At 42.3% G+C, this 14,153-nt stretch overlaps 1 protein-coding gene across 6 annotated transcripts in view; it reads left to right on the forward strand.

The window, feature by feature from the left end:
* GBF1 (golgi brefeldin A resistant guanine nucleotide exchange factor 1) overlaps window positions 1-14,153 on the forward strand; it is a 102,218-nt gene that overhangs the window by 81,507 nt on the left and 6,558 nt on the right. For all 6 annotated transcript variants that reach the window (XM_068197470.1, XM_068197466.1, XM_068197469.1 and 3 more), the window contains 14 exons: window positions 1,258-1,460; window positions 1,887-2,010; window positions 2,309-2,434; window positions 3,022-3,104; window positions 5,338-5,574; window positions 6,484-6,577; window positions 9,169-9,345; window positions 9,818-9,882; window positions 9,988-10,111; window positions 10,684-10,755; window positions 11,626-11,720; window positions 12,154-12,307; window positions 12,517-12,739; window positions 13,976-14,139. In XM_068197470.1, the coding sequence (XP_068053571.1) occupies window positions 1,258-1,460; window positions 1,887-2,010; window positions 2,309-2,434; window positions 3,022-3,104; window positions 5,338-5,574; window positions 6,484-6,577; window positions 9,169-9,345; window positions 9,818-9,882; window positions 9,988-10,111; window positions 10,684-10,755; window positions 11,626-11,720; window positions 12,154-12,307; window positions 12,517-12,739; window positions 13,976-14,139 (1,941 nt within the window). The remainder of the gene's footprint in view (window positions 1-1,257; window positions 1,461-1,886; window positions 2,011-2,308; window positions 2,435-3,021; window positions 3,105-5,337; window positions 5,575-6,483; window positions 6,578-9,168; window positions 9,346-9,817; window positions 9,883-9,987; window positions 10,112-10,683; window positions 10,756-11,625; window positions 11,721-12,153; window positions 12,308-12,516; window positions 12,740-13,975; window positions 14,140-14,153) is intronic.

Raw genomic sequence — 14,153 nt, forward strand, 5'->3', positions numbered from 1 at the left:
AACCTCTGAAGTACTAAACATTACCACAGTTGGAAGGAAGAAAAAAGCTAAATAAAAGCAAAAAACAAATTGTGCATCAAACAGAAAGTTTTCTTTGATGTTTTCAAACGTGGTGGAAGAAGCACAAGACTGACGTGATTGCAAATGCTGTGCAAACTGTCAGTCCAGTCTCTTTTCAAGTGGTTTTAGGAAGTCTGTGGACTCAACCAGTCCATGAAATATCCTTGGTCTTGGGTTTCAGGACTTACAGCTGAATAGAAATGCTGCCAGTGTTATACAGTCCTTTCAGGCCTGTTAGACCAGAGCACTGCGTGGTTATTCTTTCATTATGGCCTCACTGGGTCTTTGTGCACTCCATGCTCTTTCAGGGTCTGTGTTTCATTGCAGTTTTGAGGATGCTCACACAGGCAGGGGAAGAAGAGACCAGAGGGTTGGTGGCTTCTGAGGTACTGAGAAACCCAGGGGAGCTAGTAATCATGGTGGTCACGAATTTAGTTCACTAGGTCATTGCTAGCAGTCTGATCATGATAGGAGCTAACAGGGAACTGACATTTATTCTGGTTTCTTAGTAAAGTTCATACCATTGTTTGTGCTTTCGGTTTTTCTGAACACCACCAAGAACATTCAGTTAACCCTTTCTTAGCTGTTTTTCTACACTGTGACTATGGTACAGTCTAGTTTCCTAGGAGGGCAGATTAGATGACTTCCTTTCAGAACCAAATACGTGTCTGTTCTTCCCAGCCTACAAATAACCTTGTCAGGCCGGAATACCTGATGTTCCTGGGACTATGTCTTACACATGTTGAATAAGTGCTGAGGATTCTTGCTCCCTGTCTCCTAATGGTGAGGTAGTTATGAGAACCTGGAGCCAAAGGGACAGGAGAGGACAATAGAGCAGTGATGCTGTTGTAATTGGGTAGGGCTGATCTTGCCACTTGCCTGGGGTTTATCTGCTGTGTTTACAAATGAGAGCAGGTGAGGCATTTGAAGTAGCAGAGCTTATTGCTTGGTTAGACGTTCAAGCTTTTTGGAGATGGCAGCTCATGCTTACTCTGTCCAGTACTATTTGACGGTAAAACCTTGTGATGAAAGCAGGTTTTCTGTCCTTCATTAGCCTTTTTCGTGGATTACACAGTACAGTGAACTTGATCATGCTGAGGCTGATCTTTCTTCTGCTTTGTTTTTGGTTCAAATGCCAAGAACAATCTAAAATGAGAAATGCACTTCAAGCTGTAATTACCAGAATGTCTCCTGCAGCTCCTGATAACCGGCACAGAGCAGTTCAACCAAAAACCAAAGAAAGGGATACAGTTTCTGCAGGAGAAAAACCTTCTTGCCACCCCCATTGACAATAATGAAGTGGCCAGGTGGTTACGTGAAAATCCTCGCCTGGACAAAAAGATGATTGGGGAATTTGTGAGCGACCGTAAGAACATAGACTTGCTGGAAAGCTTTGTTGGGTGAGTATGCTTCTGTAGCTCTTCAGTCAGGAAACAGTGAAAGTTAAGAGTTTAGTAATAAAAAAAGCAGTAGAATAGGTAGTTCCCAGAGGCATTGGATTTCTATCACTTGGTTCTCTCTATACTGCCATGCCTTAATTCTGTGCACCTCTTGCATATGGTAACTCCTTAGATATATCTAAGTATGATATTCGAGCGCCTTTCAGCTGGGCCAGTCTCTGGGAAGACTGGAGAGATAATTACATACATAATCACTTGTAAGATTGTTGACTCTCCTTTATTGTTTTTGGCTGTTCATGGTATATTTCTTTTCTTCTCTCCTCACCCTCCTCTCTGCTTTCTGAGCAAACAAGATTGTAGTTATTAAGTTTATCCTACCTTTCCCATCCTGTTTCAGGTTCTCATTGCATTTCATTGTTTTTGCAGGACTTTCAGCTTCCAAGGTTTAAGGCTGGATGAAGCTTTACGACTTTATCTAGAGGCCTTTAGATTACCTGGAGAGGCACCTGTAATTCACAGACTGTTAGAAGCCTTCACAGAACATTGGAGGGTGTGTACTTGGTGACAGAAAGCTCAAAACTGTGTTCTTTCTTGTCCATCTGCTTGCCATGGTGGACATGTCAGATCAAATGGCCTATATAACTGTGTTCTGCAAGCAGCAGCTGTTGTTTTGTAGGAGCTGGCAGTGATAAATAGATTCCTGGGCTGCTTTTTAGAAGCTGGAGCCAGAACCTGGGACTTTTGTTTGTCCCAGAGATGATTCAGTACTGTGGTTAGGAAAATGGCTGTTTTGGTGACTGATATCACTGTTCCTGTAGGATTAATTTGTGCATATATTTGCCTTTCAGAAATCAAATGGGTCTCCGTTTGCTAATAGTGATGCCTGCTTTGCCCTGGCCTATGCAGTTATTATGCTGAACACTGACCAGCACAACCACAATGTCCGCAAGCAGAATGTCCCGATGACTCTGGAGGTGGGTGTTACCAGTGCAGGCATCTGTCCTCTCTTCTTCTGTAAACAGTGTAGTACCTCTTTTTATCTCAGTGGCATTGTGTCTTTTCTTTGTCCTTCTTCACTCATGTACACAGTAAGCTGGAGTGCAGCACCACAGCTGAGTACAATTTGAGAGAGTAGCGGTAGGCAAGAGACAGCCTGAAGAAATAGCTTCTCAGCAAACGTAGCAAATTCTTCAAGAGGCTTGTGTTTCTGTGAGCAATCTGTATCCTCAGACATAGTAACATAGAGAAGATTGTTCTGCTGCTGTGGGCTTCTACAGAGTTCAAGTCATGTGAGTGCCAGTGCAGTGGTACAGGCCTGCCATTCTGATGTCCAGCCTCAGCAAAGCACGTGTTGTGTCTGCTCTTTCCTTGTGAGCATAGACAGGAGATGCTGCACACTACTCCCACTAAGAATAGCATTTACCTTTGAATTTTGAGTCTGCATGTTGAAGAATGCAGGAAAATTTCTTTCTGGCCCATGAAAAAGAAGTGGAGTACTGATCCTAGCCAAACAGTCAAAGTTGGAGATACCAGGAATTAATGCTGGTCTAACTTTTTTCAGGAGTTTCGGAAGAACCTGAAAGGTGTGAATGGAGGCAAAGATTTTGAACAGGACATCCTGGAAGACATGTATCATGCCATCAAGTAAGACTCAACCTGCCCATCCCCATGTATGCAGAGAGCAAAGCAGAGATGTTGGGTCAGTGAGATACCTGGAAAATATGGAGAGAGACTCACCAGTCATGTGTCTGTTTGGCTCAAACCAAATTCCAGCTCCATGTGGGGTTGTGGTAAACAAGCCTGTTACAGCACATGGATTTGTATCTTGGATTTTTGCCATGGTAGTTTAATCCAGATCTTAAAATAAATTTTAAAAATATGTTACTTCTGTGAATGTGGAAAATAATGGCTGAGCAAGACCAGCACATGTGAAATGCTGTATCTAAGAAGGCTTTGTTCTCCATACCAGGCCTTTAGAGCTTTTTAGAACTTTTTATGTGGTTCAAGAGATAATCTCATCCCCAGGACAGCACTTGTGTCCTGACACCATGTGTCCAGGTCTCTGTTTAACATATTCTGCTTTTGAGCTCTTCATATGAGGCTGCTGTCTGCACCAGCCTCTTCTGCTACCCCTGGAGCTCATGGCACACAGAGCAGTTTTTGAGGAGAGTTCCTGGTGGCTGAAGCCCTTTAGTGCACAAGCTAGCTTTGGGTGGGAAGCTTTTTGAGCTTTTAAGCTCAAAAACCAGTAAATCAATAAATCCAGGCCCAGCCAATTTGAAGCTGAGAGGAATACATCTCTGAGGAGACAGGATGTGACTGAGTCTCAGCTGATTTCCATCTGCAGTGGCAGGCAGTAGCTGGTGCTGGAAGCAGGGCAGTGTGATTGGGCTGACCCTCCCTTTTGAGCCTTCTCCAGGAAGGTGGGGTGATGCCTGTACTGAATATCTGGAAATTCTTCAAGACGTAGCTCTGTCTTTCAAACAGAGCTCTAATTTTGATTGGCCTCTCTCCCCTGAGGATGTTTTGAATAGTACACTGAGCATATACACATATGTTTGTTACCTAGTGCCTCTATCCCAGTCTATTCCCTTTATCCCCACTTCACCAGATTATTACAGCGTTTCCAGTACGGTCTGCGATTAGGATAATTGATGTATCATTTCAGTATTGCTCCATCTCAGATAGATTGCCCCAGTGTCATAGTTGAGATTGAGGAACTATTTGTATTATTAGGGGAAAAAAATAACACTGCCATCTCTATGAAGTAGTGTGTGATCTTTTCAGGGGCTTAGCATTTCACTTTTGACCACATTCTCATTTCCTGAAACCTTCCAAGTAATCTCATTCCCTTGCTTCTGGTAATTTCAATCATATATGAAATTTTAGAAATAATGCACTGTTTACTGCAAACTTACTTCCCTATATTATCCCAGTAATAACAGCTCTTGTCAAAATATGCCAGCACCTGAAGCTGAGAATAGCTTATTTCTTATGCATAAATCAGGAGCAGTTTTTATAGTTGTTAGCACATGAAAATTGCCTCTTTGGCAATTGAAGGATGTTATTTTTAGATTGTTGCAGAAAGGACTCTTCAGATTTGCTGTAATCTGCTATTCTTAGTGGCTTTGAGGCTCTTGTTCACTTAGTTGGTCATTTGTAGAGGATTTTCTCTTGTGCATTGATACCCAAGTCTAGAGAGTAGTGTTTAGGCTTTATGTGTTTTAGTCTAGGATTGCTAGCAGTATTTGGCATTAATCATAATTGTTTTACTACTGTGTGACTTCATCCAAGTTAGAGTAAGGAGCTGTGGTACCCTGGTTATAAATCACCCATCATACTTTTGGTTTCTTGGTTTTTTAAAATTTTATACTACTTTCCTTTCTAATATTTGATTTTGGTATAATACTAATATTTCCATTATTCTTATGCAAAGATACTCTTGCCTACTGGTGACTGAATGTAACTATTTAATTTTAACTGGGAATAATGGTATGAAGAGAGCACTCTAACAGGGTGAGAGTTGGATGGAGTTTGAAGCTTTGCCAGTGTGCTGTCACACTGAAGAATTTCCCATCATTTAATGGCAGTATGTGTTGTGTTTTGCACGTGTAGCAGTAGGTACCTGCTTCTTCAATACTGACCATACACAGTTGCTGCTGTGTGATTCTGAGAACCACCAGATTTTATATTCAGGATATCTAAGAAGGGCAGGTGAAGCAGGGAGGCCTAGGAAAACAGAATGTTTCAGGAGCTGGCAAAATCATTCCAGAATATGTATTGCTTAGCTCTGGGACTACGTAATGAAAGACACTGTGTAAATGTTAGGTTTGGCTCAGAATGAAAAATTCAATCTTTCTGCTTTCCTCCCTTGTAGAAATGATGAGATAGTGATGCCAGAAGAACAGACGGGTCTGGTGAAGGAAAACTATATCTGGAATGTTCTGCTGCATCGTGGTGCCACTGACGAGGGAATATTTCTCCACGTGCCTCCTGGAAGCTATGACCATGACCTCTTCACCATGACATGGGGACCCACCATTGCAGCACTTTCTTATGTTTTTGACAAGAGTTTAGAGGAAACAATAATCCAGAAGGCTATCTCTGGTTTCAGGTGACTCTTACCTTCATAAAGACCCAGAATAGTAAAAGTGGGACCATTGGCTCCTGTTTATCTGCTGGAGAGACATCACAGTGAATATCAAATATTGCTTTTCCTAGCAATTGAAAAGCACTTTTTTATGACCTATGATCCTCTAGTGTTCTGTCATTTGTGTCAGTTCATCCCATCTTGGCCTCTCTGGCATGCCAGTCACTGTTTGGCTTGGCTGCTGTGCTGTAATAAATTAAAGTGCCATATTTTTAAACTCCAACCTGGTTACATTTAAAGGACCTACTGACACAGCTAGGCTGTTTAGAAGTGAGGGGAAAAAGGCACTCAACTGGCACAGTGATGCTGACAAAATATCCATGTAGGAACAAAACCTTTCATGTTTATGATCCCATAGCTGTGGCTGAATGGGATGTGGGATTTTTTTTTTTTTCTTCCAAGATAACCAGTACTCACATACTTGCCATCTGTGAGCAACTCTATTGGAATGATCTTTGGTCATGCTTAGATCAGACCAAAGGATGCTTTAAGCATAGTTTTAATGCTTTCTCAATGCACTGGTGTAGCCATGATATCTTGGAAACTGGACTTCCAACACTACCACCAATCTCAGCAACTCTCTTATGTTAGGACAGGAGGTTGGATATAATGCTCAGGTGCAAGTGGTCTGTCTGTTTAGAATCATTTCTTTAAATTGATCCTTGCATCAGCATAGACAAGTATCAGTATCTATGGATAAGGATTGAGCTTATTTAAACAATAATAGGAGACTTCTATACATAAGCATTCATTATGCATGGGTGGAGACGAAGGTCTAAAATGTCAACAGAGAGCGTGTCAGATTTGCTGTCCTGTAGACAGACTTGCCTGTGCTGACTTAGTACATTATTTTCTGTTTTCTTTTTTCCCCAGGAAATGTGCAATGATTTCTGCTCACTATGGCCTTAGTGATGTGTTTGACAATCTCATCATTTCTCTCTGCAAGTTTACAGCTCTCAGCAGTGAGGTAAGTTTGCAAAGAGGCGGAAAGAACCATGACTTCCTACTACGCTGGAGCTCTCTTTCTCTGTTAAGCAGCAATATTTGCTTATTTTAGTTATCACTGTATGTGTAGGTATCTATCAGCCCCTGCCCAGAGTTTTCTGGAGGAAGTAACGGGAAATGTGTAGTGAAGTTGAACTTCCATAGGACAAGTTCAAATATGCAAATTTTCTTCTACTCACAAGTATCAGTTTGTGCAGAGCAGAATGCCTTGATGTAGAATTGTTTATTCACGTATTTGATCTGAAGAGACTTAAATCTCCCTGTGATCCCAAGCAAGTTCATACATTTCAGATATTGACTATTCAGTTACAGGGTTTATGCAGTGCCAAGGGGGACTGTTTTGTGAGATGTACTTCCAAAGCGTAGGAGCTGTGTAGATGCATAGCATAAGCATAAAGGGCTTAGAAAAACAAATGCTTTGAATTGTCAGTTAGGGTGTGGACTCTGGTAATAAGATCTGCTGTTAGCCCCACATTTGGCAAGCCCTGAAGACTCCTTCTTTGGGATGTACCATGAGAATAAATTCAGGGTGCTGTGGTTAGGGCAAGCTTTATTGCTCAAATCTATTTTGTGTTACAACATCTGTCTGTTTTTTCCCAAAGTGCATAACAGACAGTGTGTGGCAGACCATGCTGTGTACTAAGAGTAGTTGACAGCAAATCCTGTAAAGGGTCAGAAGTCCCAAAGGATCTCACAGTATTGCTCTCAGAACCTGTGCAAGACCCACAGTGAGGAGAACAGAATTGCCACACATATAGGAAAGGGAAACAAGATGATTCAAAACTGAAAGCATTGGAGTAAAAAGGCCAAGACGAGTGAATTTTTTAAAAGACAAATAAATCCCAAGCAGAGGGTTTGCTTTAGATTCCCTCTTCCTCCACAGCTCACAACAGTAAAGAATGCAATATTTGACCATCCTCAGGCACACCAGACCTTGAGACTACCAATGGGTAACACAAGCAGAGGAATGTCTGCCATGAAACAGTTTGACACAGATTTACACAGCAGAAGCAACTAGACTAGACTAAGCCCTCAGATGCACCAGTTATTGCCAGCTGCGTCCCATCTAGTTGTGAGACTGGAATCTGGAGCTGAGGTCTGAGTTAATCATGTAAGCATGTCTTTTGGTGATGACATAGAATCAGGGACTTCTGGATTTGAAGAAGGCTGAGTTTGTATCTTTGGCCAGATTTGAAGTACATTGATTACTTTCTGCTGTCCTAAATTCCTGTAAGGCTTGGAGACAGTAGTGGAATAGGATAACTGAACAAATATTTAAGAGTCTGGAGGAAGGAAAGAAGGAGGAGTCATATTCAGAGGACTGAAGAGTCAAAGCAGGCATCCTCTCCATGCACTGCAATTGCTATGCATGGCCATTTTGATCGAAAGAAAGGAAATGGAAAGGAACATGCAAGGTCTTTTTAAGTGATTAGGAAGAATGAGTTCCCCACTTCATGATCCATAGTTAAGACACATACTGACTCAGTATGTAAGTAGTAGCAAAACCTGTGTGTGTGATTTTCAGTGATGTGGCTTCTTGCCACAGTGCAAAATCAGGCATATTGCTGTTTGCACCCTGACACTTCAGAGATACAGGTATTCATGTAGTTTCCTCATAGCAACAATGGAAAAAACCCAAATTGGTTTTTGCATTTCTGCCAGATTTCAGATTGGCACTTCTAATGGAGTTTGCTTCTAAATCGAAGACCCATTTTGATAACAGTTTTTCCATCAGTTTGGCTGAAGCAAGTGATAGTTTTTCTGAACTTCAAATCTGAGCTAGGATACACTGACTCCTTCAATGCCTTGTCTTCCATTCTTGGTGAGGAGATAAGTATGGATTTTGTCCACATAAACAAGAGAATGGCAAAGCCCATCTCTTCTGAAAAGGAAGATTGCAATGATTTTAAGTAACTGCAGATCATGGAGCATGTTACACTGTTTGATATTAGCTCACATGGATGCTGGTTTTTCCTTGTTTTGGCAGCGTATGCTTGGTTGGTTTCAATGACTTAGCAGGCTTTTTGTATTTTGAAAAGCTGTGAGTGCGTTGAACAGATGATGAGGATTTGAGAACCAGCAGTCATCGGCAAAGACTCCATGTTAGGATTGAATTACTTTGAATCTTGCTGTTAGGTAGTGGTAGGAGTAATTTTGCAAGTCAGTAATGGTTTTGGCCACAGTTCCCTTCTTTAACAGCACAGCAGAGTAATTGCTGCTTCCAGAGGAGATGTGGTACTTTTTGTAGAAGGCTTTGATCCTGAGCTGAGTTCCCTGTAGCAGGATAAATTAGTGGGTTTTCAGCAAGCACTTTCAAAATGTTCTGAGTTGTCATTCTTGGGGAGTTTATATCTAGATTATTCAGTGATTCAACTTGTATCAGGTAAGCTACCTTGTCCTTGTTTTTGTGCAAAGTGAATGTGAGCTGAATCCAAGCATTGTACAGATAATTGTTATCTTTCTCATAGCCAGTTCTGAAGCATCTGCCCTAATTTCTGTTGAAAAGAAAACATCTCTTTCTGACTGATTGCCACCGCCTCTTCTTTCCTGCAGTCTATTGAGAACCTGCCCACTGTTTTTGGAAGTAATCCCAAGGCCCATATTGCAGCAAAGACAGTGTTTCACTTGGCCCATCGCCATGGTGACATTCTGCGAGAGGGCTGGAAAAACATCATGGAGGCCATGCTACAGCTTTTCCGAGCAGAGCTGCTGCCCAAGGCCATGGTGGAGGTAATAATTAGCTGGCTGGTGGATAACTGAAGAGTTAGGAGGGTGGGAAGCTGGCTTTTCATAGAGCCAGTTCCAAAAGTAGGAGAGCTCTCTTGCAAAGGCCTGGCTTTGGTAAAGTGTGTACAGAACCTGGAAGCCTGTGAAGGGTATAATGTTCAAGTTGTGTGCAGCTTCTTTTGTAGCTTGTTTCTTTTTTTCCATTTTATTTCTTGTTAGATTTGAGGAATTCCAGCATTTATTTCACTTGAACAGATTTTGAATGTTGTGCAGAAGAGGGACATGCCTATAGGCATGAAGTGCTAGAGCACTGCACTGGTGTTACCAGATGAGAATGGCACTTTACTGACAGGATAATGGGGTGAAGAGCTGGGTTTGACTGCACACATGTGGACTGTTTGGTGTAGTGTTTCATCACTAAGAGGAATATAATGGGGTTGGGGAGGTCATATGCATGTCCTGGTCTGTGTTCCAGGTTGAAGACTTTGTGGATCCTAATGGCAAAATCTATCTTCAGCGTGAGGAGACACCATCCAACCGGTGAGTGGAGCAGATGTCCCAGCCAGTCTTTTTTGTACCAAATAAGGTTGGAAAATAACGTGATTTCTTGTTTTCTTACTGATGCTGGTGTCTTCTGATTTGCAGTGGTGAATCAACAGTACTGAGTTTTGTTAGTTGGCTCACCCTCAGTGGGACAGAGCAATCTGGTGTGAGAGGACCATCTACGGAAACACAGGAGGCAAAGCGAGCAGCTTTGGAATGCATAAAGGTAACCTATAGGCTGTAGAAGAACCTGGTTTTTTTCTTGGTGACAATACTATATGGGTAACAGGCAACAGAAGCATAAATATGCATGCTGCTTGGCAGTATTGCAGGTAACAGGAGACTTAAGAACTGAAAGAATCTACAGAGGAGCATATCTGGATTGACAGCTAAACGGTCTTTTGTGCTGCTGTGCACAAAGGTGCTAACACATCAAAACAGGAATGATTCCTCGGGCTGGGATCTGCCCTGGACATCACAGTCCTATATTTAATGACAAATTAATTAATTCTCAAACAACTAATCTTTTCCAAGACAGTGTAAAGGTATATGGTGCTTACAAAATCTGAACCTGGGGTTTGACCACCGTGTGGCCAGAAGAGTCATCTGATAAAATCTGTCTAGCACAGATCAAGTCTGTTAAAAGTAATTGATGTTAAAGAGCAAACTAGTTGGAAGGAGAGTTTTCCTCCAGATAACAACTGTGTCTTTCCTGTGAACATGATGTGTTTCTGGAGGATCTGTGTGTATGTCTTCCACAATCCCCAAATGCACAGCTGTCTTTTCTGTATTTTGCAGCAATGTGATCCTGAGAAGTTGATCACAGAAAGCAAATTTCTCCAACTTGAATCCCTCCAGGAGCTCATGAAGGTGAGAGAGGTATTGGGCAAGGGACTGGACGGTAGTGGAACAGATATGCTGTGCATGATAGTGGATATGTGCTGTGTACTCACTTAACTCCTCTGTCCTCAGAGGAGGTCTTGGAACTATTTGGGTTGTGAAACTAGTCTTTAGTTCACCTGTTAAAAGTAACTTCTGTGCTGGCAGACACAAATTGCTCTGGCAGTAGAAGAAAACATTGAATTGTGGAATGCATTCTAAGAGCCTTGAGAACTCTTGGCAAATGTTGGAAAGTATTTGTAGTTCTGTGCCAGAGTGTTAAGATTTTCGGGTGTACTTAATGAGAGAATTCTGAAAGGCCACTCTAGAGGCAAGAGCTGTACAGAAATATTTGACAGTGTGTCCCTAAGTAGTATGGTACCTGGCTGCTGTGGAAGATATAATAAAGCTGGACACATTAGCCTTTGGGCTAGAGAAGCTCATCTCCCTGGGGGAGTGTCATCTCAGTTCTGGGGGAACATTGTGCTCCTACTCCGATTGTCAGGAATTCTCCCTTCATATACAAGCTGATGGCTTGAGAAGAATTACTCCAGTATTTGTAGTCATTCTTAGGTGTGCCTGCTTTTTCTGTACTTCACATATGAGTAGCAAGAAGCTGCTGGATATCAGTTCCTCTTCATCTGAGACACGTTGTCAGAGTTTAACATCTTTTAAGTTCATATTGTATTTTACATAACAAAATTTATTTTTCCCATAGATTTAGCTTGACTTTCATCCAATGCCCTTGACTATGCATGACTCACTAGACAGTGGAGTACAGTTTTGGCCAGACTCAAAGCATTCTGTTGATTTCCCATTTTTGGGAGCTTGTGATTCATAATAATATAATGGCTGTTCCAGGCACTAATCTCTGTGACTCCTGATGAGGAGACATATGATGAAGAAGATGCAGCCTTCTGCTTGGAGATGCTTCTGCGCATTGTTCTAGAGAATAGGTATGACCTTGAAATATGTGCACATTCACTGTAATGTCCCTGCTTTACTGCAGCTGCTGCCTGGGTCCAGGGAATGAGTTCCTTATGTCCGTGATCCACAGCTGAAGCAGCATGTGGCTGTAATTTCAGGGCTTAACAATTCCACTGTAGCATGTGCAAACAGAAAGGCTATTAGCTCACTAATTAGCGCTTGTCTGAAATCTGGAGAATATAAACTAAACTCCAAAGGGAGAATTCTCTCACCTGATTGCTTTGCAAGTAATAAGTTTGATTGTTTTGTTGTTTCTATGTGTCTGTTCTTGTATCTCCCAACTGGAAATTTTCATTGAAGTTAAGAAATGGTGGGTTGTCTGGAGTTGTGGGAGAGGTTGCTGGATCCTGCTTGTCTCATGTCCTTTCATTCTACCCTTTCCCTCCTCCTTGTTGTGGCTAGGGACCGTGTGACCTGTGTCTGGCAAACTGTCCGAGACCACCTTTATCATCTCTGTATCCATGCAATGGAGTTCTGCTTCTTGGTGGAGAGGGCAGTGGTGGGGCTGCTGAGACTGGCCATTCGACTGCTCCGTCGAGATGAGATCAGTGCACAGGTAAGGGATTTTTGAAAGGCAGTTACTGGGGTTTTGTGGCTATACCCAGTGACACAGAAAAGCAGTTGCTGTTGGACCCATATTTAATGTGTCCGTGCTGCAGGTAACAACAAACAGGAATTGTAACTAGCTCTAATAGATGAAAGAGTACATTGCTAGAGAATGGAGTGTAAGTAGGGTCTGTTATTCTTATCTCCTTCTCTGGCCAGGTTCTCCTCTCATTACGTATCTTACTTATGATGAAGCCAAATGTGCTGTCCAGAGTTAGCCATGAGGTTGCCTATGGCCTCCATGAACTCCTGAAGACCAATGCTGCCAACATTCACTCCGGGGATGACTGGTACACGCTATTCACGCTCCTGGAGTGCATCGGGTCTGGGGTGAAGCCACCCGCAGCCCTGCAGGTTACAGCAAGGGCAGATAATGACACAGGTAAGACAGGCCAGCTTTTGCTAGGAAATCTGATGCCTGCCTGCCAGATAAGCAGCTGCTTTCTCTAGCTTTTCAATTAGCAAAGGGGACTGCAAGAAAACAAAGCTGATATTAAACTACATTAGCAAGATTAAAGACCAGCACCTGCTGTACACTCCTCATGGTCTGTTCCTGTCTCTATTCTGCCATCTCTTCCTATTCAGTGAGCAGCAACCCAGGTGCTAGTCCCTGAGGGGCAGGGGGAGGAAAACTGATATCAGTTCTGGCAGCTGTAGGAGGTCTTTGCTCTACCCAAGGAGCATTTTCTGCTGGCTGTGCTTTGGTGCCTTGGGTACTGTAATCTCTTATCTGGACATGTAATGTAAACCCAGCTGCTGTTCCTGTCATACATGCTTCTTTTGTGGGACTGACTCTTTTCTGTCCCTTTTTTAAGGTTCTCATAAAATGACTTGTTCTTTAAAATTACATTTCCAGATCCATTTGCATTAGTGGTCCCTGAACCATTCCCACAAGACCAATGCACTATTTCTCACTTCTCTTGACTGTGTTAGGAAGGTGGTCTTTTCAGAAAATTGTTCAGTTTTGCTTTAGCCAGCTGTCAGTATATTTGAGGTTGATGTCTTCGGACTTCTAAAGCAAAGAGCGATAAAGGACTTTTACAGAAGGCTTTTCTTTCTCTTTGCTTTTCTAGAACTTCTTTGATAGGTGCTTTGTGCTAGACAGATGGGAGAAGCATGATTTTCAAAAATACTTATGGACTTTGCTCCCTGGATTAATGCAGAGCTGCTTCCTCTTCTGTCTCTCCTTTCTTTTCTCTTTTTTTTTTTTTACTGCTTCTGTCTTTTCTGATAGAGCAAACTGCTTGACTTGGCACCTTACATGTCAAAACATTAGTTCTCCACCTCCTGAAAATGTTTGGTGCACTCTGTTCACAGCAAATCTGTCTGTTTGCTGATGAGTTTCTAGATGGTGTTGAACAATGAGAGAATAAGTTTTTACTTCTAAATAACATATCAGTAACTTAAATTTGTCCCTTTACAAGGACTTCTCTCTTGGGATGTGTGAAATTTAAGGTTATCCTAAATGTCAGGGCAGATCTGACAGGTGTAGAACATACTAATAACCACTTGTGGTTCCTGGTTGATGCTGATCTGTATGGCTTCTCCCTTATTCACAGCTGCTCTTGCAAGTTCTTGATTTGGCTTTGATCTAAATCCCATGTCTTTTGTCTTAAAGGTGCTCAATCAGACAGTGAAGTGTCCTCCTCCTGTCATCCAAGTGACATGAGCCTGGACCGTGGCTACACCTCTGACTCCGAGGTGTACACAGACCACGGGAAGCCAGGCAAGATGCATCGCTCGGTCACAGATGTGGATGTCATGAACAGTGGCTGGCTAGTGGTGAGTAGCCAGTG

This window comes from Anomalospiza imberbis, chromosome 8 (assembly GCF_031753505.1).
Source record: "Anomalospiza imberbis isolate Cuckoo-Finch-1a 21T00152 chromosome 8, ASM3175350v1, whole genome shotgun sequence".
Classification (NCBI taxonomy): Eukaryota; Metazoa; Chordata; class Aves; order Passeriformes; family Viduidae; genus Anomalospiza; species Anomalospiza imberbis.